General features: G+C 57.4%; 1 protein-coding gene across 5 annotated transcripts in view; it reads left to right on the top strand.

The window, feature by feature from the left end:
• USP36 (ubiquitin specific peptidase 36) overlaps positions 1–23,814 on the top strand; it is a 38,798-nt gene that overhangs the window by 7,026 nt on the left and 7,958 nt on the right. For 4 of the 5 annotated variants that reach the window (XM_019818341.3, XM_019818340.3, XM_023244158.2 and 1 more), the window contains exons 5-15: positions 4,977–5,087; positions 5,664–5,766; positions 9,754–9,821; positions 10,278–10,348; positions 11,005–11,087; positions 12,097–12,208; positions 17,446–17,586; positions 18,720–18,820; positions 19,420–19,558; positions 22,126–22,785; positions 23,408–23,535. In XM_019818341.3, the coding sequence (XP_019673900.3) occupies positions 4,977–5,087; positions 5,664–5,766; positions 9,754–9,821; positions 10,278–10,348; positions 11,005–11,087; positions 12,097–12,208; positions 17,446–17,586; positions 18,720–18,820; positions 19,420–19,558; positions 22,126–22,785; positions 23,408–23,535 (1,717 nt within the window). Of the gene's footprint in view, positions 1–4,976; positions 5,088–5,663; positions 5,767–9,588; positions 9,664–9,703; positions 9,822–10,277; positions 10,349–11,004; positions 11,088–12,096; positions 12,209–17,445; positions 17,587–18,719; positions 18,821–19,419; positions 19,559–22,125; positions 22,786–23,407; positions 23,536–23,814 lie in introns of those variants that run through there. The other variant, XM_045045266.1, reaches the window with a different exon arrangement.

The following is a 23,814-nucleotide window of genomic DNA, read 5'->3' as shown; positions in this document are numbered from 1 at the left end:
ATTTCTCCGCACCAAATGAGTTTTAAAAAAAAGTTGCTACTATGAAAAAAGTTTGTAATAGCAACAAAAATGATAAAGCGTCTAGACTTAAATTTACCAAGAGATCTGTCACTGAAGGACGTTACACAAGAACCTACATACACGAAGATAGCTGCCTTCAGAAGGAAGCCTCGCTGTGATAAAAATGTTGGTTCTCCCCAGATTAACGTAGACTCGTTAACGTAACTCCGGCTGATTCTAGAATGTATACGAAAAAGCAAAGCAAAGGACTCAGTATCACCAGGACGCTTCTGAAGGAGGCTATGGGGAGAGAGATGCCCTACCAGCTAGGAAGTCTTGTCACGTAGAGAAACTAACGTGTCGAGAGTATTGGGTCAGGGAGGGACAGACTGACCGGTGCGGTGGAGCACAGCCCAGAAACAGACCTGCACGTGTCTGGAAGCGTGTTACCTACAGACACTGTCTCGCATTTTAACACTGTCACGTGTCTCGCGTTTTAAACAAACGGAACTTTGAAAGAACTCAGGCTTACATCTGGGAAGAGTGACATAGGACCCCCATTTCACAGCATAGCCGTGCACAAAAGATGCGTTCAAAACTTAATATCAGAAACAAACATCACACTCTGATAGGAAATGTTGGCAACTATCTTTCTGTCCTTAGGAGGGGAGATTTCTTTTTCTTTTTTTCTTTCTTTTTTTTTTTTTTTAACGTTTATTTCTTATTATTGAGAGACAGAGCATGAGCAGGGGAGGGGCAGAGAGAGAGGCAGACACAGAATCTGAAGCAGTCTCCATGCTCTGAGCTGCCAGCACAGAGCCCGATGCGGGCTGGAACTCAACAGACTGCGAGATCATGACCTGAGTCAAAGACGCTTAACCGCCTGAGCCCCCCCAGGGGGCCCCAGGATAGGAGATTTCTTTTTTTTTTTTTTTTTTTAATTTTTTTTTTTTTTTACATTTATTTATTTTTGAGACAGAGAGAGACAGAGCATGAATGGGGGAAGGGCAGAGAGAGAGGGGCACAGAATCGGACGCAGGCTCCAGGCTCTGAGCCATCAGCCCAGAGCCCAACACGGGGCTCGAACTCACGGACCGTGGGATCGTGACCTGAGCTGAAGTCGGACGCTTAACCGACGGAGCCACCCAGGCACCCCTGGAATAGGAGATTTCTTAAACAGGACTCAGCACTAACTACCACAAATGACGAATTCAAATGCATTAAAAGTAGCAACTTTGGTTCACAAAAAGCACTTGAAGGAAATCAAAAGGCAAACGGGGAGCTACGAACCAGAGGCAGAACCTGGGACGCGTCGCCAGCAGAGGATCACTGCTGAGAATGTGGAAAGAATGCAGACCAATAAGGGATGGACAATCTACACAAAACTAAGTGAAGATTATGAACCGGCATTTTACAGAAGAGGAAGCTCGCGGTCAGAAGGACAGGGAGAGATGTTCAGCCTCGCTCGGAACCAGGGAAACGCCAGCACAACCAGGACCGGTTGTGTGATGGGACCAGCTCTGTGATGGGTGAAGATTCAGAAGCCTGACGACACTGAATGTCAGCACGAAGGTGAGCGAGAGCCTCTGACGCTCGTCTGCTCCGGCCTCTTCCAGATACTCTCCCGGCCAGCAGTTCTGCAGGAAAGCTCTGGGACACGCGTGTCACGACACCTGTGTAAACACGGCTGCCAGCAGCTCAGGTGCCCGTGAACAGAACGGATCCCGGAGTCACGGGTGGGCCTGGGGCGGAGCAGCCCCCGGTGGTGCAGGAGCGCGAGTGACCCGCTCCGCCGGTGAATCCGAAGGCCACAAGGCAGAGTGAAGAAAAAGTCCCAGAAGACCGCGTACGGCGTGAATTGCCGTTTATAAAGCTGAAAAAGCAAGACGACACGGTATTTAGGTACACGCGCGTGGGAGAAGGCTAAAAAAGAACCATGATTTTTTTAGTTGGTACGCAAGGAAAATAGGAAATCAGGCTAGACCTGGGGCAGGGAGATGGGAGCGAGAGAGGGACAGCGGTAGGGTAAGAGGTTTGGGTTGTGTGACGTGTTCGGGGATATCAGCTGTGTTCTTTTTTGTTATTTCGTGAAAGATGGCTGCGTGGTGGAAACTAGCATTTTGTAACGTCTTGGGATCGGAATGGCTCTGTGGCTGCTGCAGTTAAAATACTGAGGCACTGTGCACGCTGGAGGCATAGCTGGTTATAAGTCTCTATTTCTGGTAGCGACCTCGGTGTCATTAGGGTTGTTTCGGGTGGACTTCCAGTAAGACCAGACTAGGCTTTCTTTGCTTTTATCTCGTGGTGGTGGTGGTGGTGATGACCCTACTCTGCCCTAGTTCTGTTCTGTCCTTCCCTGCACCGCTGCCCTTCGTTTCTGCTTTCTCTGCGGCACCCGTCGTCCACCTTATTAGGACTGATGGAGGGACGTAGGAAACACCCATAAGTCCCTGCAGCCCATCCATCACACCTGGCGCGTGGGAGCGAGGGTGTGAGGTGGGAGCTACCGGGATCAGCCCTGTCGGTGGTGGGACGCCCCCCTTCCCTCAGGTTCCCTCTCCTGGGAGGGCGCCCACGTCGCTCTGGGTCGCTCTGCTGAATGTTGGTGAGCCTCAGTTCTAAGGTTTTTTGGAGTAAAAGTATTAAGGGAAGTTTTAGTATTTTTCCCTGTACCCCACTGGCTGTCTGAGTGACCCCGAGTGGGCTTGGGCTGTCGTCTCTTCCTCCGCGAGTATATGCTGTTTGGAGACCCTCAAGGATCCTGAAAAGTATCGCCGGAACTGCTACACGCTGGCTGGACCGCTTCGGCACCGGGATCTAGCCAGAAAACCGATTTTAGTATTTTTTTTCCACCCTCCACATGGAGCTCAGACTCATGACCCCGAGATCAAGAGTCGCACCCTCCACCGACTGAGCGCCAGGCGCCCCCAGACTTACCGCTCTGAGCGCACGGCTGAGCTGCACAAGGTGCATTCACGTTACCATGCGGCCGCCCATCCGGCTCCAGAACCCCATCGTCCCAAGTTGAAACTCTGCCCATGACGACAGAGTCCACGTCCCCCTCCCCTCCCCTCCCCCCGGCGCCCCCCATCCTGCCTCCGTCTCTGTGAACTGGCCTGCTCCGGCTCCCTCGCACAAGTAGAGTCCGATGGCGTTGGGCCTCTCGTGTCTGGCCGCCTACACCAGCGTCTCGTCCCCGAGGTTCGTCCCCGCCGTAGCAGGTGTCAGGGTCTGCTTTTCTGTTCCAAGCCGAACGCCGTTCCGGTATCTACCTGCACCACACGTCGTTACCCATTCCCTTGTTGATGGACACTTGGCTTCTGTGCTTTAGCGCTTGTGAATAACGCCGCGAACGGTGTGTGCGAATACCCGCTCGAGACCCCGTTCCCCGTCCTCTTGGGTGTGCACCCTGCAGTGGAATGGCTGATTCCCACAGGAATTCTGTTTTTAACTCCTCCGGGAGGCGCCATACTGTTTGTTTTCACAGCCCCTGCGCCGTTCCACGTCCACAGCAACAGTGCACAAGGTTTCCAGTTTCTGCACGTCTTTGCTAATTAATGCAAGTTCTTTTCTGTTTTTCAATACTAGAGTTCTCATGTGCGTGTGGTGAGCAGGCCGCATGCCGTTTCAGTATCGATTCTGAGACGGGCCTAAGTAACTGGGTAGGGAGGAGTGTTTGATTGATTGGTCTGTGGTACAAGCTGGGCCTGTTTGAGAAGTAACATAGGGTATGTGGAACAGCAGGTATCCTGCAGAATTGAAGACGCGCCTGCCCCGGGACCCAGAAGTCCGTCGTGGGCGTATGCGTTAGAGAAGGTTGCGCACAAGGAAGCAGGTGCGGGACTGTTTGTGGGAGCAGAGACACAGAGTCAGCAGGAAGCCTGTAAGTGAACCGTGGTCTGTTCCTGTGGCCAGATACTCCAGCCCACGTGAAGGAACCAGAACCACGTCAAAACTGCCGAGCAGTTCGGGCTGCATGGCGTAGGTTATGTAGGCTAAGCATAAACACGCTTATTGTTTGTGGGTACACACGCTCATGCGTTAGCGCAATAACTACGTAAGCGGGAGCAGTTGTGACCTAGTTCGGGATCGCGGCGACCTCCGATGAGGGCGTGTGGGCAGTGCAGGGGAGGAGACGTCGCTGTCACGGCAGTGTTTTCCTTCTGGAGCCCCTAAAACGGGTTGGCGCTCAATGGTATAGGCTTTGTACTTCTCTGCATTTAAAAGATGTCGTTATTTGAAATAAAGGTTAAGACGTACCACCGTCCGGCCTGCTGGCCGAGCAGCAACAGATAGTTGCACACACAGCAGGGGCTGGCGGAGCGTGGCCTGTGGTCTCAGTCTGGCCCGCTGCCTGCTCTGTAGGCCGAGTTTCGAGGCGCACATCCCGCCCGTTGAGGTACGGTCTGTGGCTGCGTGGTGTGCTGCCTGTGCTCCCCAGAGACGGAGCCACGTCGTCGCGGACTGTGTGAGAGCGGACGGCTCCCCGACCTGGCTGTACTTAACCTCCCGGGTCTATGCGGAAGAAGCTCGCCAAGCCTTGAGACGGCAGCGGGCAGTTTCCAGAACCAAGAGAGCAGAGGTTCCCACAGCTGAGGAGCAAACTAAGAGTTGTCGGGGGAGCCTAAAACGTTCACGTTTATGGACCACGTGATCCAGCTTAGAAGTTAGGAAAAACGTGTTCTAAACTTCATTTTGAAAGTCAGACTTCCCACTTTTAGTAAGTAGCACCCAGGTAATATGAAAAGGGCCTCACGCAGGTCAACAGCGCCAGCTCAGGGTGGTGGGGTACGTCCTGGAAGTACAACTTTGGATGGGTCACGACCCCCCACGCTCTCCAGCAGAGGAAATGCTTCCTTCGCGGGCAGCGGGCTGGCTTCAGGGCATCTGGGACCCCTGTGGCCCAGCCGTTCCCTGGGCCGTGTGGCGAGACGTCTCGGGAGCTCCCCCCTCACGGTGACCGCCTCGCCCTGCAGGTCACCAAGGCAGCTTCTGCATGCTGTGCGTCATGCAGAACCACATTGTGCAGGCCTTCGCCAACAGCGGCAACGCCATCAAGCCCGTCTCCTTCATCCGAGACCTGAAAAGTAAGAGTTCGTCTGCGGTGGGCGCTGGGGAGGTCGGAGGAGGGGGTGCGGGGAGGAATCAGGAACGAGGCGACAGTCTAAGACTTCCCAGAAGAGCACTGGGGCGCAGGTGGTGGCGCTGGGGTCAGCGGGGAGGGCTTCGCATGGGGGTGCGCGCTGCCCTCCACCCTGAAGAATGGAGGTTCGGGCCGGGCGGGGGGAGGGGCTCTTGTGAACATCACAGGAGCCACTTAACACAGACTGACTTCCCTGGGTCTGAAAGCCGTGTGTGGTGCCGTTGTGACCGTCTGTGCTGTGCGTGGGCTCCCGGAAAAGTAGTTGGCCAGTGGATTCCACATCCTTAGTGACTGGTGTCTCGTGGCCTCTGGCTCTTCTGTTAAGCATGGAGCGTTTAAGCTCTTAGGTCTCGGTGGGGAAACCTCTGCCATGAGCACGGGACACGCACTTTACGCAGAGCTCTCGATTTCCTCACTGGCCGCCTTGCAGGTGCTTCCCGTTTACCCTTGGGACAGCGGGGAACCGGGGGAGAAGGTGTGAGCTCTCCCCTGCCAGTCTGATGCTTCTGTCTGTCTGCAGAGATTGCCCGGCATTTCCGCTTTGGGAACCAGGAGGATGCACACGAATTTCTGCGGTACACCATCGACGCCATGCAGAAGGCCTGTTTGAATGGCTGTGCCAAGTAGGTGCTTCCCTCCACCCGCCTCTCCTCAGAGGCTTCACCCCTGTTCCCGCGGAGACGGGAGACGTGCCCCTGTCCCCAGGCTTACCGCTGTAGACCCTGCCTTCCGGGTCTTTGACCTTAGACCCTGCCTTCCGGGTCCTTGACCTGCCGATGCTCACATGAGGGACTGCAGGGCCCCCCCCCCCCGGGGCACCTCCGAAGGGGGCGGTGGGGGCGGAGCTCTGCCCGCAGCTCGCCGCGGGGAGGACGCTCTGGCAGGTCTGTGTGAGGGTCGTCCGCTGTCGGCCCGGACTCTTCCCGTCTTTAGAAATCACCTTACTATTTTGATACGGAGGATGGCGGGGTAGGAATTACGTCTTTATGAAAGAACTTGAACATTCGAGGGTAGGAGGTTTAGGATTTTTGAGCTTACTTTCTGCACGGTTACTGTTCCTTCATTCTAAATTTGAGAGCATGCGACGGGTCGCCGACTTTATGCTGCGTCTTGCCTTTTGTGACACAGCTGCCATCGGGGATGGCCGGTGTCTACGAGGTCACGTAGTACGTGCTGTAGTGCAGGGACGCCTCGGGAGCCTTCCCAGGAGAATTCCACTGTGCTCTTACCCTGCAGGAGGCCTCCTAGGATGGGTCACCCCAAGGCTCCGATGGGGGCAAAGGGGAGGCAAGCAATGTGGCCTCACTGCCATGCACGTGGGTACAGCACATCCCCAGCAGTGGTTCCCAGGCCTGGTCTCAGCACAGAATCACCTGAGAGGTTTTAGGACAGCAGCTGACCACCCCCCCCAACACACACACACACACACACACACACGCACGCACGCACGCACGCACGCACCCTGCCCAGCCAGCCCATTTACCCAGGCCCTCCAGGGGTGGGAGAATGCGGGAGGGATGGGTAAGGTTGGGGTTTGGGCCCGTGGGCGGGAGGAGTCCAGGTTTGTGGTCTGGAGAGCCAGGTAGGTGGCGGTGAGCCTTCCAGGTCGGGGCACAGAAGTGGAAGATGAGCGGGTCTGACGTCAGGTGAGGTACGTGTGGCCGGGCACCTGCACAGCGGGGAGTTGGGTGCTTTCCACGCACCCGTCCGTGAGAAAGGTGTCGCTGGTCTTCGCGAAGTGAGAGAAGAGTGGCGTAAGCTGAACTAGTTTGATTTGCAGGTGGAAGTGACTTTTTTTTTTCTTTTTGATTTTATTAAAGATTTTCAGTTGAACTTGTGAATGGAGAGTGTGCATAACGTTTCTACTTCATGGAACTTCCTGGCACCGGTTCTGACCCGATGCATGACGGTGGGGGTTCGTGAGTGTCCCCGTGCACCTGACACAGTGTAGTCTATAGTTGGGGTCGCTCGTTGCGCGTCCGTCTTGAGGCCTGTGCCGTCAGTCCTGCTGGCTGTCCCCTGTCTGCACTCGCTTCTCCCTCCTCGGTGCTGATTCTGGGCGGGCGCCAGCCTCCTCGTATCTCCTGGAGCTTTTGCTTTGGAAGCACGGCTGTGGTCAGATACAACCACCGTACCTTTGTTGGAAGTCCGTTTCTGCCACGGGCAAGTTCAGCCCCCTTCTCGGGTACTGTGACTTAGTCCGGCTGTGATACTGCTCCACGATTACCCCAGCACATCTGCTGTGTTTCCGTCTCTCCGGTTTTCCTTTGCTCGGTAACTTGTGAACTTTCGGCTGGTGCTTAGGACAACCCGCGTCTGTTCCAGTGACGACTCTGCGTGCACCCTTGGAGGCGGCCTTCCTCCTCTTTTCTGGACCCTTTGGTTTGTCACTGCTTCTTGTGCTCCGTCCCTCTGTCCTTCCCTCTCCTCTCACGCCTGACTCTTGGTTATCTCTTACATTGTCGGGACTTCAAGTTTCATGTGTTCTCCCCCCACGTTCATCCCTTCCTTTGCCTCCGCCTTACCCCCTGTTAAATAGGCCCAGGGCTGCCTGAGGCGAGTCCCTCTCTCTCTCGTCCTTGCAAGGACCTTGCCTTAAAGGGTGCACGGTCTTTCAAGTGTGACGGCTTCACAGGAACGTTTGTAGAGCTGACCGTGGTCGGTCAGCTTTCCTAGACACCCGAGCAGTGACCAGAAGTTCGTGGTGGGCAGACATCGACTCTGGAAACGTCTTCTTACCGGTAGACTCTGGAGACTTCTTCTTATGCCTTACGCAGCGGGCCCGTGGTGTCCGAACCACACTTTTGAATCGGCTCAGTTCTGAGTGTCTGGGCTTGCAAACGTGCAGCAATCACTTAGGCGGGCGCCGTGCCCCAGACGCGGGGTCTCCCGGTGGGGGCGCCGGGCCTTCTCTGCCCGGTCCGGGGCGGCGCCCCACACCCATCTCAGGGCAGGTGCGTGTTAAAGGCCTCCCTGTCACGTCTTCCTTGGTCGGGGTCTCCCCCGCAGGACCCCCTCTGTCTGGCGGCCCTTTCTTCACCCGCCTTGTCGCGCCCCTCCCCCGAGTTCACTTGAATCTCGTCTCCTTCGGGCCCTGCGTGATTCCAGCTTCGTTTACGACCTGATTTCCTGTTTTTTTTCCCCCGTATAGGTTAACTTTCTCCGTTTGCTCTTTTCTGTTCTTGGTTCTGAAACTTCTTACGTTGGTTTTCCTCTCCCCAAATGCTTGCGTGCAGATCTTTACTTCCGCTTGGGATTTTGTCTTCTGCCTTGTGTGTGCTTTCTGGGGGCTCGTCTCCACCGGACGAGGTGGCTCTCGTTCACTGCTCTGTCCCAACGGTGCCGGGCAGGACTGGGGCCGCTTGGGCGCAGCTCCTACGCCTGGTGGCTCCTGTGGTTTTCAATCCAGGGTGCCGTGAGCGCACCTTCTGTCCTGGGCGCCACAGGCTGGACGGCCTGTGGCGTGTGTGTGTCTCAGGACCCTGTGTCCTCTCCTGTGCTCCGCTCGCCCTTCCCCACCGTCACCTCCCCAGCCACTCTGGTGGCAGGCGCCCCGAGCCTCGCTCTCCCGCAGGCTCCCCTTCCTGCAGGGACTCTGGGCGATTCCCAGCTGCCTCTAGGACTCAGGCTTCTCCAGACCACCCTTCAGACATGGAGTTGGCTCTCTGGGATTGGGTTTTCTCCTGCCTGGGGCTAGTGTGAAGCTTGAGCTGGCTCTGCCTCGGGCCGGACGGACGGTGGGTTCCGTGCAGTGGTTTGCCCCTGTTGGGACAGGCTCCTGGCTGGCTTGGGGCCACCTGGGTCTCCACAGCTGCCGTCACATGTGGCTTCCCACACGCTTCCGGCGTGTGCTGGGATTATGTCCTCCACGGTCCGGGGAGTTAAAACATCCCTCCTTTCGGCGAATGGTGGTGGTGATACATGGCGGTGTTTGGTTTTCATTTCCTAACTCTACAAGGTGAAAACGTGCCCTTGTGTCGGTCCCCGTGGTGTAGACTTGCGCGCCTCAGCGAGCTCCCCGGCTCGGGGCTGCCCGCACGCTGAGGCAGAGAAGGGGCCAGGGCAGGGCGCCGTGGGGCGTGTGTAGAGGTGGCGGGGGGAGGCATCCGCAGAGCTGGGGGTGCAGGGGAGGGGAGAGGTCTCCCGTGGCTCCACTTGGCAGCTCGGTGGGAGGCTGAGGGTTGTCTTGGATCCTGGTTGGTTAATGGGGCCGGGGATTTGACCGTGACCCATGAGAGGGCGCGGGGGAGGGTGTCCCTGCTCACTCCCCCTCTTAGCAGGTAAGAGGCTCGGACATAGGACAGCCAGGCGTCGGACAGGGGCGGGGGTGGGTTCCAGAGGGCTGGGGCACTTCTGTCGTAGACTCGGTGGGCACACAGGCGCGTTTCCCCGGCCTCTTATTTCCCGTCAAGGGTGGGGGGTCGGGAGGGGGTTCTTGAGGCAGCTGCTGTGGGGAGCGGCCGGGGACCCGCTGAGGGGCAGGGTGAGCATGCCCGCGTGGTGGGGTCATGGGCCGTGTGGTGGGGGTTCCCCCCGGCGCGCTGGGCCGGGGTGACTCAGGCGGGGGCTGCTCACTGTCATTCCCTTGAAGGCTGTGGCCTCCTTTCCAGGTTGGATCGTCAGACGCAGGCAACCACCCTGGTCCATCAGATTTTTGGAGGCTATCTCAGATCGCGTGGTAGGTGAAGACGCTTTCTCTACACCCTTGTCAGGGAGGAGGATGTCAATCAGGGAAGGCTGAGAGTCCGCGCCCAGGTGGGGCCCTTTCCTGGCGGGCGGACCTGGGCGAGCCTCGGAGGCCCCGGTCTCCTCTGAGACGCACCCTTGGCCGACGGGCCCACTGTTCCCGGAGGAGGTCTGGAGCAGAGCCTCCGGCACGTGTAGACGAGGGTGGCGTTATTCTTCCTGAGCCCCTGAGCTCCTCACACGCGGCCTCCGCCCTGCCGCTGGGGCCGGGGGCCCGCCGAGGCCACGGTCCGGGCCGGAGGCCGTCGCTGGGCTGGCGGCGCACGCGGGCGGGTTCTCGAGGGGCCGGCGGCCGGCCGAGGGCTTCTCCCAGCGCTGGGTGTTGGAGACGTGGGGGTGGCGCGCTGGGGGCGCCCGCCCCCGCCCACTGCCGCTTGTTCCGTTGCAGTGAAATGCTCGGTGTGCAAAAGCGTCTCAGACACGTACGACCCCTACTTGGACGTAGCGCTGGAGATCCGGGTAAGGACCGCGGCCGGCTGTGCTGGGTCACGTTTGCCGGAGGCCGGGGAGGCGGGGGAGGGCCGGGAAGCAGGGATGGCGAATTACCCAGGCAGGTAGGGAAAGAAATGCCGGGAGCGTCACCGCCTTGAAGTAGGGGCCGCCGTTTTTGCGGGATGGCTGCTGGCCTTTTCCCTGTGTGCGTTGCTTTCGTTTAAAACGAGGTAAAACGTGGCTTTGTGTCCCCGAGGCGTGAGGGGTGCGCCACGGTACGTGCAGGACTTGGGCAGGGAGCCGCTGGCAGGCGGGCCTTCGCCTTCGGGAGAGCAGCCTCGTCTCGCTCCGGCCTTCTGGTGCCGCAGCCGGGGCCGGGTCACCTGCGCCCAGGGTGTGGGGCCAGCGCGCCTGGGAGTCGTGCGGTAGCTGCCCTGACCTGTGTGGCCGAGGTCACGGTCTGCCTCCCCCCCCACCCCCCCACCCCCACCTCCCCTCCCACCCCCGGCCCGCTCCTCTGCAGCACACCCTGGGTGTCAGAAGGTGGCAGCCGGCAGGCCAGTTTGGATGCAAGTAAATTGTGATTTGCTGCCTCAGCCTGAAAAAGACCTTACATTTGGCATTTCTCGAGTCAGCCTTTTTCTTCTGCTGCTGATTCACTTCCCCGTTTTTGTCCTTCTCAGCAAGCCGCTAATATTGTGCGCGCTCTGGAGCTTTTTGTGAAGCCAGATGTCCTGAGTGGAGAGAACGCCTATATGTGTGCAAAGTAAGTTCCGTTTTGCTCACGGCAGAGAGCGAGCCATCGGGGAGGACCTCCGGCCGCCTGACCCGGCCCTGCGGCCATCCCTGCCCCTCCCCAGAGGTGACCGCCACTCACATTTCTTGAGGAGGATATATAGATCTTAAGACTGAAACCTCTTCACGATGCGGATGGAGTGGCCACGGTTTTGAGGCTGGTGTTGGTTTGCGTCGCACTTAGGATGCGCCAGCCCCTGTCCTGAGCGCTCCTCACCCGGGAAGCAGGTCCCTTGGCGACACAGAGCGGCAAGGCGACCCCACGTGGCCCTCTGCCGTCCCGCCTCTTGGACGAGCTGCCTTCTGTGGCCTCCATCAGCCCCGGCAGATGTAACTGTGACCTCGTTCTGCTAAGGGTCACGTGGATTTTTACTGCGTGGGCGTTGTGCTTTGTATTAGCTCCTTCAGAAGCTATAGTCGCTGAAGATTCTTTTTCTTTTTTTATTTACTTTGAGAGAGAAAGAGAGAGAGAATATATCCCAAGCAGGCTCCACACTGTCATTGCAGAGCCCAACGTGGGGCTCGAACTCACAAACCACGGGATCGTGACCTAGTTGGATGCTTAACCGACTGAGGCACACAGGCATCCCCACCCCCCCGCCAAGAATATTTTTCTTGATGCTTTTCAGATTCATTATTTCTGCCCTTCCTTCCCCTCTCCGAATCGGCCTCCCTGTGCCCTGAAAGCTGTTTGCTTTCCTTCATCTTCTCGCCCCTCATCCCCTGGTCTTCCGGCTTCACGTTCAGTGATTTCCCGCCCGCCCTGCATTGCTGGGCCACACCCGCTCCAGCTCGCTCCTTCCTGTGTGTGTGGAGTTGCTTCCCTGTGTGGGCAGGTGCTTCCTCAAGACTTTATAGTCTCCAGCTCTTCGGCAGCCCCAGGTCCCTGTGGTAGCGTTCCTTCATTTAAGTCACGGGGATTCGGATCTAGGGACGCAGAGCACGAACTGATCACCTTTTACACCTGCTGCCCCTCACAGATGCAAGAAGAAGGTTCCGGCCAGCAAACGCTTCACCATCCACAGAACGTCCAACGTCTTAACCCTCTCCCTCAAACGCTTTGCCAACTTCAGTGGGGGAAAGATCACGAAGGTGAGTGTTCACTACAGTGTCCAGTCTGCTCGGTCGGCCGCCTTTAAAGAATACAGGTTCCATGGGGCGCCTGGGGGGCTCAGTCGGTTAGGCGTCCGACTTCGGCTCGGGTCATGATCACTCGGTTCGTGAGTTTGAGCCCTGCGTCGGGCTCTGGGCTGATGGCTCGGAGCCTGGAGCCTGCTTCGGAGTCTGTGTCTCCTCTCTCTCTCTCTGCCCCTTCCCTGCTCGCACTGTCTCTCTGCCTCAAAAATATATAGAGATTAAAAAAAAAAAAAAAAGTTAAAGAATACAGGTTCCGTGGGGCGCCTGGGGGGCTCAGTCGGTTGGGTGACCGACTTCGGCTCAGGTCATGATCTCGTGGTTCCTGGGTTCAAGCCCCGCGTCAGGTTCTGTGCGGACAGCTCAGAGTCTAGAGCCTACTTCGGATTCTGCGTCTCCCTCTCTTTCTGCCCCTCCCCTGATCACGCTCTGTGTCTCTCTGTCTCAATAATAAATAAATGTTTAAAAAAAAAAAAGAATGCAGGTTCCAGGCTCTGCCCCTGAGCCAGTGACTTACAGTCTCAGGAAAACAGGGCTTAAGAGCCTGCATTTTTGTAGAATCTTCGAGTGATTGTTATTTTTTTATCTTTTTATTTTATTATATCAAAGTGAGTCATTTATTTAAAAAAAAATTTTTTATAGTTTATTTTTGAGAAAGAGAAAGCGCAGGGGAGGGGCAGAGAGAGAGAGAATCCCAAGCAGGCTTTGCACCACCTGTGAAGAGCCCGATATGGGGCTCGAACCCATGAACCGTGAGATTGTGATCGGAGCCGAAATCAAGAGATGCTTAACCGACCGAGCCACCCAGGCGCCCCATAAGCCTTTTATTTTTTAACTTAATTTAATTTTACTTTACTTATTTTTAAGTTTATTTATTTTGTGAGAAAGCATGTGCACTCACAAGTGGGGGAGTGCCAGAGAGAGGGGGAAAAAGGGGGAACCCCAAGCAGGCTCTGCACTGTCGGTGGGGCCCAAACTCACGAACTGAAATCATGACCTGAGCCAAAATCAAGAGCTGGACGCTTAACTGACTGAGCCTCCCGGGAGCCTCTATTTTATTTCATTAACTTTTTAAAGTAATCTCTGTGCTCAACATGGGGCTTGAACCCACAACCCCGAGATCGAGAGTCAAGTGCTCTCCAAGCTGAGCCAGGCCAGTGCCCCTGCACGATGGCGTTTTTAGCAGAAGAAGTCATGTCATAAAAGCGGTTAGAGCTGACGATGTGGTTTGGGGAGGGCACTTATCTGAGCCTCAGTTTCCTTGCTGGCAGTGATGCGGTGATGGGGGCTGACTTAGAGCACCATTTCCCAAACTTGTGTTCTGCACAATGTCTGTGCTGCGTACTTACAAAAGACCGTATTTTGTACGTACAACTGTATCGTACTTTGAAAGCATATGCCCAGCTGAGTTTGGGAACTGCCAAGCTGCAGTTCAGCAATTCTTTGGAATTACAGGCCTTCTCAGAGCCTTTATTAATAAGCTGTGTTGCATTTTGAATTTCCAAGAGGAGACTTAGGTTATGAAGGGTTTTCTGAAGTTAATTGTTTGGGGATCCGGTCATTCATTCATTCATTTTACTCATACTTAATGTGCTTACGTCGTACCGTGCCATCAGTGCTCTGGGAAGTCGGCGGGACTTAGCGGTAAATGAGGTCATTGTGGTTTTGCCCTGAAGAGCTCATATTTCACCTTAGTATGTCCCGGAACTAGTTTTCCATCAGAAAACTGTTTGATCTGGGGGCCCATATCTGGCAGGATTGGATGGGGGCCCGTGAGCTTAGTGTGTGTTGAGTTTGTTGAGATTCCGAGTTTGTCATTTTCGGCTCAGGTCACGGTCTCATGGTCCGAGCCCCTTGTCAGGCTCTGCATTGGTGGCTGATGGCTCAGAACCTGCTTGGGATTCTGTCCCTTTTCTGTCTCTGCCCCCCCCCCCCCCAAAATAAATAAGTAAACTTTTTTTTTTTTTTAATTTCTCTTTAAAAAAGAAAAGTACATATTCCAGGTCTCTAATGTTATAAAGCTCTGAAACAGAGCTGATAGACGGCGACAGAAATCACAACAGTGGGTATTTGAGATGCAGTATCTCCCGGGGTACGAGACTTCCGGCTTGATGTCTGTGTCTCGATAGGAATATGGGTCAGTACGCGTTTGTCAGACTCCGCTCCGTGGTTCACACTACGTAACTCATACTTCATTTTTAAAGCGTCTGTTGTGTATAGGCAGAGATGCAGGTAAATCTATCATTCAGAGGTAATTTTGTTTTTGAGAGAGACAGAGAGGGAGAGGGAGGCATGAGCGGGGCAGGGGTGCAGGGAGAAAGAGAGAGAGAGAGAGTGAGGCATGAGTGGGGCAGGGGTGCAGAGAGAGAGAGAGAGGCATGAGCAGGGCAGGGGTGCAGAGAGAGAGAGTGAGGCATGAGCAGGGCAGGGGTGCAGAGAGAGAGAGAGAGGCATGAGCAGGGCAGGGGTGCAGAGAGAGTGAGGCATGAGCGGGGCAGGGGTGCAGAGAGAGAGAGAGAGAGGCATGAGCAGGGCAGGGGTGCAGAGAGAGAGAGAGAGGCATGAGCAGGGCAGGGGTGCAGAGAGAGAGAGAGTGAGGCATGAGCAGGGCAGGGGTGCAGAGAGAGAGAGAGAGGCATGAGCCGGGCAGGGGTGCAGAGAGAGAGAGAGGCATGAGCAGGGCAGGGGTGCAGAGAGAGAGAGAGAGAGGCATGAGCAGGGCAGGGGTGCAGAGAGAGTGAGGCATGAGCGGGGCAGGGGTGCAGAGAGAGAGAGAGTGAGGCATGAGCGGGGCAGGGGTGCAGAGAGAGAGAGGCATGAGCAGGGCAGGGGTGCAGAGAGAGAGAGAGAGAGAGGCATGAGCAGGGCAGGGGTGCAGAGAGAGAGAGAGAGGCATGAGCGGGGCAGGGGTGCAGAGAGAGAGAGTGAGGCATGAGCGGGGCAGGGGTGCAGAGAGAGAGAGAGAGAGGCATGAGCGGGGCAGGGGTGCAGAGAGAGAGAGAGTGAGGCATGAGCGGGGCAGGGGTGCAGAGAGAGAGAGAGAGGCATGAGCAGGGCAGGGGTGCAGAGAGAGAGAGAGAGAGAGAGAGGCATGAGCAGGGCAGGGGTGCAGAGAGAGAGAGAGAGAGGCATGAGCGGGGCAGGGGTGCAGAGAGAGAGAGAGTGAGGCATGAGCGGGGCAGGGGTGCAGAGAGAGAGAGAGGCATGAGCGGGGCAGGGGTGCAGAGAGAGAGAGAGTGAGGCATGAGCGGGGCAGGGGTGCAGAGAGAGAGAGAGAGGCATGAGCAGGGCAGGGGTGCAGAGAGAGAGAGAGAGAGAGGCATGAGCAGGGCAGGGGTGCAGAGAGAGAGAGAGAGAGGCATGAGCGGGGCAGGGGTGCAGAGAGAGAGAGAGTGAGGCATGAGCGGGGCAGGGGTGCAGAGAGAGCATGAGCGGGGCAGGGGTGCAGAGAGAGAGTGAGGCATGAGCGGGGCAGGGGTGCAGAGAGAGAGAGAGAGGCATGAGCAGGGCAGGGGTGCAGAGAGAGAGAGAGAGGCATGAGCCGGGCAGGGGTGCAGAGAGAGAGAGAGGCATGAGCAGGGCAGGGGTGCAGAGAGAGAGAGAGAGAGGCATGAGCAGGGCAGGGGTGCAGAGAGAGTGAGGCATGAGCGGGGCAGGGGTGCAGAGAGAGAGAGAGTGAGGCATGAGCGGGGCAGGGGTGCAGAGAGAGAGAGGCATGAGCAGGGCAGGGGTGCAGAGAGAGAGAGAGAGAGGCATGAGCAGGGCAGGGGTGCAGAGAGAGAGAGAGAGGCTTGAGCGGGGCAGGGGTGCAGAGAGAGAGAGAGTGAGGCATGAGCGGGGCAGGGGTGCAGAGAGAGAGAGAGAGAGGCATGAGCGGGGCAGGGGTGCAGAGAGAGAGAGAGTGAGGCATGAGCGGGGCAGGGGTGCAGAGAGAGAGAGAGAGGCATGAGCAGGGCAGGGGTGCAGAGAGAGAGAGAGAGAGAGAGGCATGAGCAGGGCAGGGGTGCAGAGAGAGAGAGAGAGAGGCATGAGCGGGGCAGGGGTGCAGAGAGAGAGTGAGGCATGAGCGGGGCAGGGGTGCAGAGAGAGAGAGAGGCATGAGCGGGGCAGGGGTGCAGAGAGAGAGAGAGTGAGGCATGAGCGGGGCAGGGGTGCAGAGAGAGAGAGAGAGGCATGAGCAGGGCAGGGGTGCAGAGAGAGAGAGAGAGAGGCATGAGCAGGGCAGGGGTGCAGAGAGAGAGAGAGAGAGGCATGAGCGGGGCAGGGGTGCAGAGAGAGAGAGAGTGAGGCATGAGTGGGGCAGGGGTGCAGGGAGAGAGAGACTTAAACAGGCTCCATGCCCAACATCAAGCACGGGGCTCGATCCCACAAACTGTAAGAATGACCTGAGCCTTGTTTCAAAAAAAGGCGGGGGAGGGGGCGCCTGGGTGGCTCAGTCGGTGAAGCGTCCGACCTCGGCTCAGGTCGTGATCTCACGGTCCGTGGGTTTGAGCCCCGCATCAGGCTCTGTGCTGACAGCTCGGGGCCTGGGGCCTGCTTCGGATTCTGTGTCTCCCTCTGTCTCTAGCCCTCCCCCGTTTGCGCTCTGTCTTTCAAAAATGAGCAAATGTTAAAAAAAAAAAAAAAGAATGACCTGAGCCAAAGTCAAGAGTCAGATGCTTAACCAGCTGAGCCACCCAGGTGGCCCTCAGAGATAATTTGTGAAAATACTTCCCAGTGGAAAATTGTCAAATTTGAAATAAATTCTGGCATGAGACCTCTGTCCCGATGCACTTGGTTCTGGTTTTGACCTACTGTGACAGTGGGCTCTGTGGAGTGAGCACCGTTTTCTCTGAAGACCCAGACCGGGCCATCGCCTCCCTGATCCCCCCCAGTGCTCCTTACGGTGGCGTGGAGGGCACGAGCTAGTTCTCTCGCCGCACGCTGGGGGCCCACGCAGGGAGACGTGGTAGTCCAGGCGTCACTCGACGGGACGATAAAATAGTTTCACGTCGGTCGGATGGAAGACGCTCTTCTCTGCGTCCTTCCTGTATTTTCACCCTTGGCTAAGGGGCTCTTGCCACAGCGTTGCCACGTGGCCCCCCGGTTGTCAGAGACCAGCCGATCGTGCCTTTTACGTAGTTGTGGGTGGAGGGGGCGAACTGACCTTCTCTCGCTGATGAATTTCCGTCGCCTTGTCTGGGCTTTTCCTTCAGGATGTAGGCTACCCGGAATTCCTGAACCTCCGTCCGTACATGTCCCAGAGCAGCGGCGAGCCCGTCATGTATGGGCTGTACGCGGTCCTCGTGCACTCTGGCTACAGCTGCCACGCGGGCCACTACTACTGCTACGTGAAGGTCAGTGCTCCGCGTCCAGGTGCGTTGGCGGCCGGTGGCGGCGCGTGCTCTGCCTCCTGGGGGCAGGTGTGCCGTGCCCGTGGGTGCACGTCCACGTGGGGCCTCTGCAGAACGTGTGCTCGTGGAAAGTGGCCGCGTTTGTGGCTGCGTTCCGGTCCCTTCGGTGCTTCAGCGAACGGAGGGCAAAGATGTCTTTAGAACCCGTCGCGCCAGGATCTGTAGCGTCCTTGGACTTGGGCTGAGACTCCGGGGGGAGGCTGCCTCCAGCAGCCTGGAGGCGGCTCAGGACGGCCGGGTGTTGGTGGGAGACGCTGTGCAGATCAGACCCTAGACGGCCTTGCACCAGGAGGGAGCGGGGATTCGGGGCGAGAGCAACGCTGGACGTTTTAACACGAGGTCACTGACAGCACACGGGTATACATGGCAGTTAACAGCAGATTGTTTTTTATGTTTATTTATTTTTGAGAGCGAGAAGGACAGAGCGTGAGCAGGGGAGGGGCAGAGAGCGAGGGAAACAGAGAATTTGAAGCAGGCTCCAGGCTCCGAGCTGTCAGCACAGAGCCTGACGCGGGGCTCGAATTTGTGAACCGTGAGATCGTGACCTGAGCTGAAGTCGGACGCTCAACCGACTGAGCCACCCGGTTATTTATTTTTGAAAGGGAGAGACAGAGTGTGAATGGGGGAGGAGCAAGGAGAGAGGGAGACACAGAATCCAAAGCAGGCTCCAGGCTCAGAGCTGTCAGCCCAGAGCCCAACACTGGGCTCGAACCCACGAACTGGGAGATCACGACCTGAGGTGAAGTCGGACGCTCAACCGACTGAGCCACCCGGTTATTTATTTTTGAAAGGGAGAGACAGAGTGTGAATGGGGGAGGAGCAAGGAGAGAGGGAGACACAGAATCCAAAGCAGGCTCCAGGCTCAGAGCTGTCAGCCCAGAGCCCAACACTGGGCTCGAACCCACGAACTGGGAGATCACGACCTGAGCTGAAGTCGGACGCTCAACCGACTGAGCCCCCCCAGGCGCCCCTAACAGCAGATTTTTTTATTTCCTTCTTTCAAAGATACGGCTTACAGAACGCGTGTTGATTGTTTCGTTTTGTGTCGTTTTCTCCCACACCCCGTGCCGCTCCAGGCAAGCAACGGACAGTGGTACCAGATGAACGATTCCTCGGTCCGTTCCAGCAACATCAAGGTGGTTCTGAACCAGCAGGCCTACGTGCTCTTCTATATGCAGTGAGTCCTTTTGCCCCCCGCCGTCTGCGAGCCCGTCCCCTCTGCTGTGGGCTGCGTGGGCGGGCAGTGCGCAGGGGGGAGCGTCCGCCAGGAACTGCTCCTTTAGACCCGCCTGCCTGGCCGTCACGACAGCGGCTCCCTCTGGGGGGGCCAGAGCAGGACTCCGCCTGCTCCACGTTGAATACGAGTGGGGGTGTTGCCTATTATTTTCTGTTGCTGCCCCAGATGCCACGTGTCGTGTCTGGACGGCGGCCGCAGTGGGCACTGGAGCATGTTGGCAGAGGGCGGAGGCCGCAGCGGGGCCCCTTCTCTTGGGGGCGGTTGTCCCCGACCTAGAGGTCGGAGGACGTGGAGACCGTAGGCGTTTTTGCTGCCTCGTCCGCGTCCCGCTGAATTTGAACGCAGTGATTGAGTGGGGCGGGGTGGGGTGGGGGGGTCCTCTGGCTTTCTGGTGAAGCGAGAGTTCGGTCTCGGAAGGGCTCTGACCCTGACGCGCTCCCTGCCTGTGCCGAGCGGACGTCCGAGGCTGTGTGACGGCCGCCGTGGTGTAAGGGGGGGGTGAGAGCTCAGAGAACCAGACCGTGTTCTTCCTCTGACAGAATCCCGGGCTCTAAGAAGAGTCCTGACGGCTCCCTCCCCAGGACGGCGTCCTCCGCTCCCGGCCGGGCAGGTGTGGTCGCCGACCGCTTCAGGAAGAATGTTGGCAACGGGACTCTTTGCTCCCCGCTGACCGGAAAGGTACTTGTTTAAGAGGATGTGAGTTTACGCAGCGGATCCTCCTGCCTGCGCCCCTAGGGGGTCCTGGGGCCCCCAGCGCTCTTCACGCTCAGAACCCGGCCCGATGGCAGGAGAGCTCGGTTTGTCCCGTTTTATTCCGTGTTCTCTCTTAAACTGGTCACGGGCTGACGCTGGGTGAGGGGCGGAAGGGACAGCGAGGAGAAACCCTGAGCCAGCGAGCGAGTCAGGCCGTAGCTCCGCGTGCCCCTCAGAGCAGCTGCCGCGCACAAGTGCGGTGACGGGCTCGCCAAGCGTGTCCTCGCCCCGACGCGTCCCGGAGGGCGTCGTTTTTGTCTCCACGACTTAATGTGGGAAATGTGAGCGGTTTCTAGCCATGTTAATCTCCTGCTTTTGATAATCCTGCTGTGATCAGGTTAAGAAAACATCCGTGTTCTGAGGAATATACACGGCCGTTTTTAGGAGCGAGGGGGCATCATGTCCAAAACGTATTGAGGTGGTTAGGAAAGGAAACGTCACACGTGTCCGTGTGCGCACGTACGGATACGCGGAGGGAGAGAGTGAGCGAGAGATCTGAGGTGGAAAAACGTTCGCAATTAGGAAATACCCTCCTTTTCAAGTTATTTTTGTGTAATATTTGAGTTTTTCTACTGAGAACCGGTCGTACCGACCAGAGTAGCGAGGGATCTCCTTGCCGCGACACCGTCTGTCGTTGAGAAACAGATCGGTCCTTTCTGTCGACCGCTTCTGTGAACCTTCCCCTTCGGTCTGAAGATCAGATCCAGACGCCGGCTGCCGGGAGGTGGGGGCCCTTCGCGGTCTGCGGGGGTCTGGTCATTTTTGCAGACCTGTGTTTCCCTGCCAACACGTGAGAATTAGAAGCGTTGGGTTGACCTAGCAAAGAAAGGCCACGACCTGTGGCCCAGACCAGGAGGCGGAAGCCTCGGCTGTGCTCAGAAACACTGGAGGGAGGGGCGGGGTGTCGCCCGCGGGGCCACGCGCCTCAGCATCATGAAGGTAACATTCCACACGTGCTGCAATTGACAAAATCCTTTTCACTTTATTTTTTATTTTAGAGCACGATTAGGGGAGAGGGGCGGGGGGAGGGGGAGAGCATCTGAGGCAGGCTTCGCGCTCAGCGTGGAGCGCGACCCGGGGCTCGACCCCACAACCCTGGGATCATGACCTGATCCAAAATCAAGAGTCAGATGCTCAACTGAATGAGCCACCCAGGTGCCCCCAAAGCCGTTTTATTTTAAATAACATTCTGTAGGTTACATAAATGTCAGTGCCCCATCAACGAGAAGGTCTCACGGTGCAGTGGGAAGATGTATACTCTTTGCAGAGAATGTAAATAAAGGGTAAATCGTTGTTGAGCATAGAGACAAAAGAGAGGAAAACTCGGAAGAAAAGAGAAGTGCATGTTCGGTGAACTTCCAGAAGAGGGAAGACTTTGTAAGAGAGAAAACCTCGAAAAACAAATCATAAATTGGGTAAACTAACATTTGAAGTTTTGAGCGTGAGATATTAGAAAAAACGAAACGACAAAGCGTCTAAAAATTTGTGCAGCAAATCCAGCAAAAGGTGAACGTTTCTCACGCACCGAGGACCCGTGCAGGTGACGTGTGAGAGCGTACGAGTGTTAACGGTAGTAAGAGCCAGCAGCGGTTTGAAATTAGCGAACATTCTGAGAAGGACCCAGTAGCTCTTGCTGGTGAGAGTTTGGTAAACGCGTTGGTAGCGTGCCTCAGAATTCACGGAAGTGCTCCCGGCCTCGGAATTCCGTCCCGAAAACACGAGCACTGAGCAGTAAATAGGGAAAAGGTCTGGTCTTTTGGTGGTTCGTTCGGCCAGCAGTTGTAAGCTCGGACTCCTAGACCTGAACCAGGCGGGCGGTGAGGCCGGCAGGCTGCAGACACCGGCCTCGCGGAGCATTTAAACCAGGGACGGCACGGACGCCGCCGCGAGGAGCCTGGAGGAGGAGTTGGGGTGCCCGGAAGGTACCCGGAACCCCGTGGCGCGGTTCGTTTCCGCGGCAGCGGGAGGCAGGGCAGCTTGTGTAAACTGTTCACCGAGGTGCTTGCTGGGCACACGGGAAGACCTTTACTGAGAGGAGTGACGGTGCTTCGGGAAGCGCGCAGTGGGCCCAGACACCCCCCGTGCGGGCCAGAAGCCCTCGGGAGGCAGGGCGGCCGGAGGGGATGCCAGCGTGTCCACCTGGGCTGACGTTTAGCCGAGGGGTGCGGCTCGGGTACATGTTTTTTTTACTTTACGCTTTTTTGTATTTCTTGACTCCTGATGAAAACGTCCTGCTTTCAGTAAAGGTGACCGTAAAGATCCCCACGTGTGCACGACTCACAAAATCCCACCACCGTTCAGAGAAGCAACAGCGTCCTTACCGTGTGTCCCCCCGGATAATCTGTCTTGAATTGCTTGGCAGGGACCCTGCCTGCCTCTGAGGGTGCCTTGACCTCGCGGGGAGAGCCGCCGGCCCGCGCTCCCTCCCGGGTGTCACTGTGTCCCCTGCGCCCTCCCGGGTGTGACCGTGTCCCCTGCTTGCTCTCCTCTAGCGACTGGACCCCGCGACGCTGAAGAAGCTACAGGCCACTGAGGAGCTCGGCGTGCTTGTTTCCAGAAACGGCTCCGTGTTGGGTCTGAAGTCTCAGAATGGATATGTTCCTCCAAAGCCACCCTTGGGGTCCCCTTCCCCCCGACTCTCCAAAACACCCCCCAACACTCCGACCATTCTGGATGAGCCCGGAAAGAAAGTCAAGAAGCCGACTCCCCTGCACTTCGTGTCCCCGTCACGCAGAGCTTCTCAGGGGCTCCACGGTACCGGCACCGGGAGCGGCGGCAGGGGCGAGGGCCACAGGCCCGGCTCCTGGGACGGCAGGGCTGCTGCCCCCTCTACCTCACCCAGGCTCCCGGCCGGAGTGACTGCCAGCGGGCCCGCGGCGGGCAGCGAGCGTCCCGAGCCCGACAGGAGGGGTTCCGGCGGTCCCAGCCCGGAGCACTCCGCCAGCAGCGACCCCACCAAGGCCCCCCCAACGCCCGAGAGCGGAGCCGCCCCCTCGGGTGATTCTCAGGGAACAAACCCCAGAGCGCTGCCGGGCGGAGAGGACTCCAAGGCGGCGAAGCCCAAGCCCCCCGTCCTGAGCACCACCGCCACTGAGCCCGCAAGCATCATGTCTCCTCCACCAGCCAAAAAACTGGCCCTTTCTGCCAAGAAGGTGGGTGTGTGAGGGTCTCACCGCAGGAAGTGTGTCTGTAGAGTTCAAAGAGCAGGTTTGGTGCTAGTCTCGGGGGTGGGGGTTGTGGTGGGGCCTTTGGCCCCCCCCTCGACCGGAGGAACAGAGTGGTTGTGGGCACTCGCAGGGTGCACGGGGCCGTCCCGGGCGCGGGCGGGGGCCCGGGGGATGCTGGTGTGATAATACTGCGTGTGGCTGTTGGGGGTCGGGGCGAGGTGGCGGTCCCCCGGATCCGTCCGTAGGCAGGATCTCCCGCGGAAGCCTCGGGGAGGACGGGGCAGGTGCGGTGGGCGGACAGGACGCGGGCGGGCTGCACCTCTGCGTGTAGCACGAAGCTCGAGGATGCGACTGTTGTGCTGAGACTTTTGCTTCAATTTCCTTCCTTTTCTCCTTTTTGTTTCTAACCAAAAACACTTCTGATTCTTCTTCTACCATTCCCCACCCCCACCTCCCTCTGTTTTGTCCCCTTCTGTCCCCTCATCCTTCTTTCTGGGCTCTTCCATTTTTACTTTTCGTTTATGTTTATTTTCATTTTTGTTTTCCCTCTTCACTCACGGCAACCTCTTTTAGACCACCAAGTTTTTATTTATGTCAATAACTGCAGGCCAGCACCCTGCGGAGGGCAGCCGGCAATGACCTCCGTCCACCCCTCTCACCATTGTCCGACCTCACCTACCCCAGGAAAACCACTCACCCGGTCGCCGCCTCCGCCTGGCCTGTCGGTGCCATCAGGTGAGCCGTGGGCGCGGGCCCTGCAGGCCGGCTGCTCCTCCCCTGTGCTTAGCGTGTGCTTGGCTGGTGAAGACTCACCAGGTCTCCAGCCTTGCGGGATGGACGGTGTTGTGCAGCTGGACAGGTACAGGGCGTGTCCCGCGCCGACTTCTCCCTGTTCCCTCGGTTTCCATCTGGCAAAGGAGCCCTGGCTGGTCAGAGGCGGCCTGTTCCCTGCCACACTGATTTTTTTTTTTTTTTTTACTGGTCTTCGTTTTCCGTCCGTCTGCCGTGTCCATG

This window comes from Felis catus, chromosome E1 (genome assembly GCF_018350175.1).
Source record: "Felis catus isolate Fca126 chromosome E1, F.catus_Fca126_mat1.0, whole genome shotgun sequence".
Lineage (NCBI taxonomy): Eukaryota > Metazoa > Chordata > Mammalia > Carnivora > Felidae > Felis > Felis catus.
This window is presented reverse-complemented; position numbering and strand designations above follow the sequence as displayed.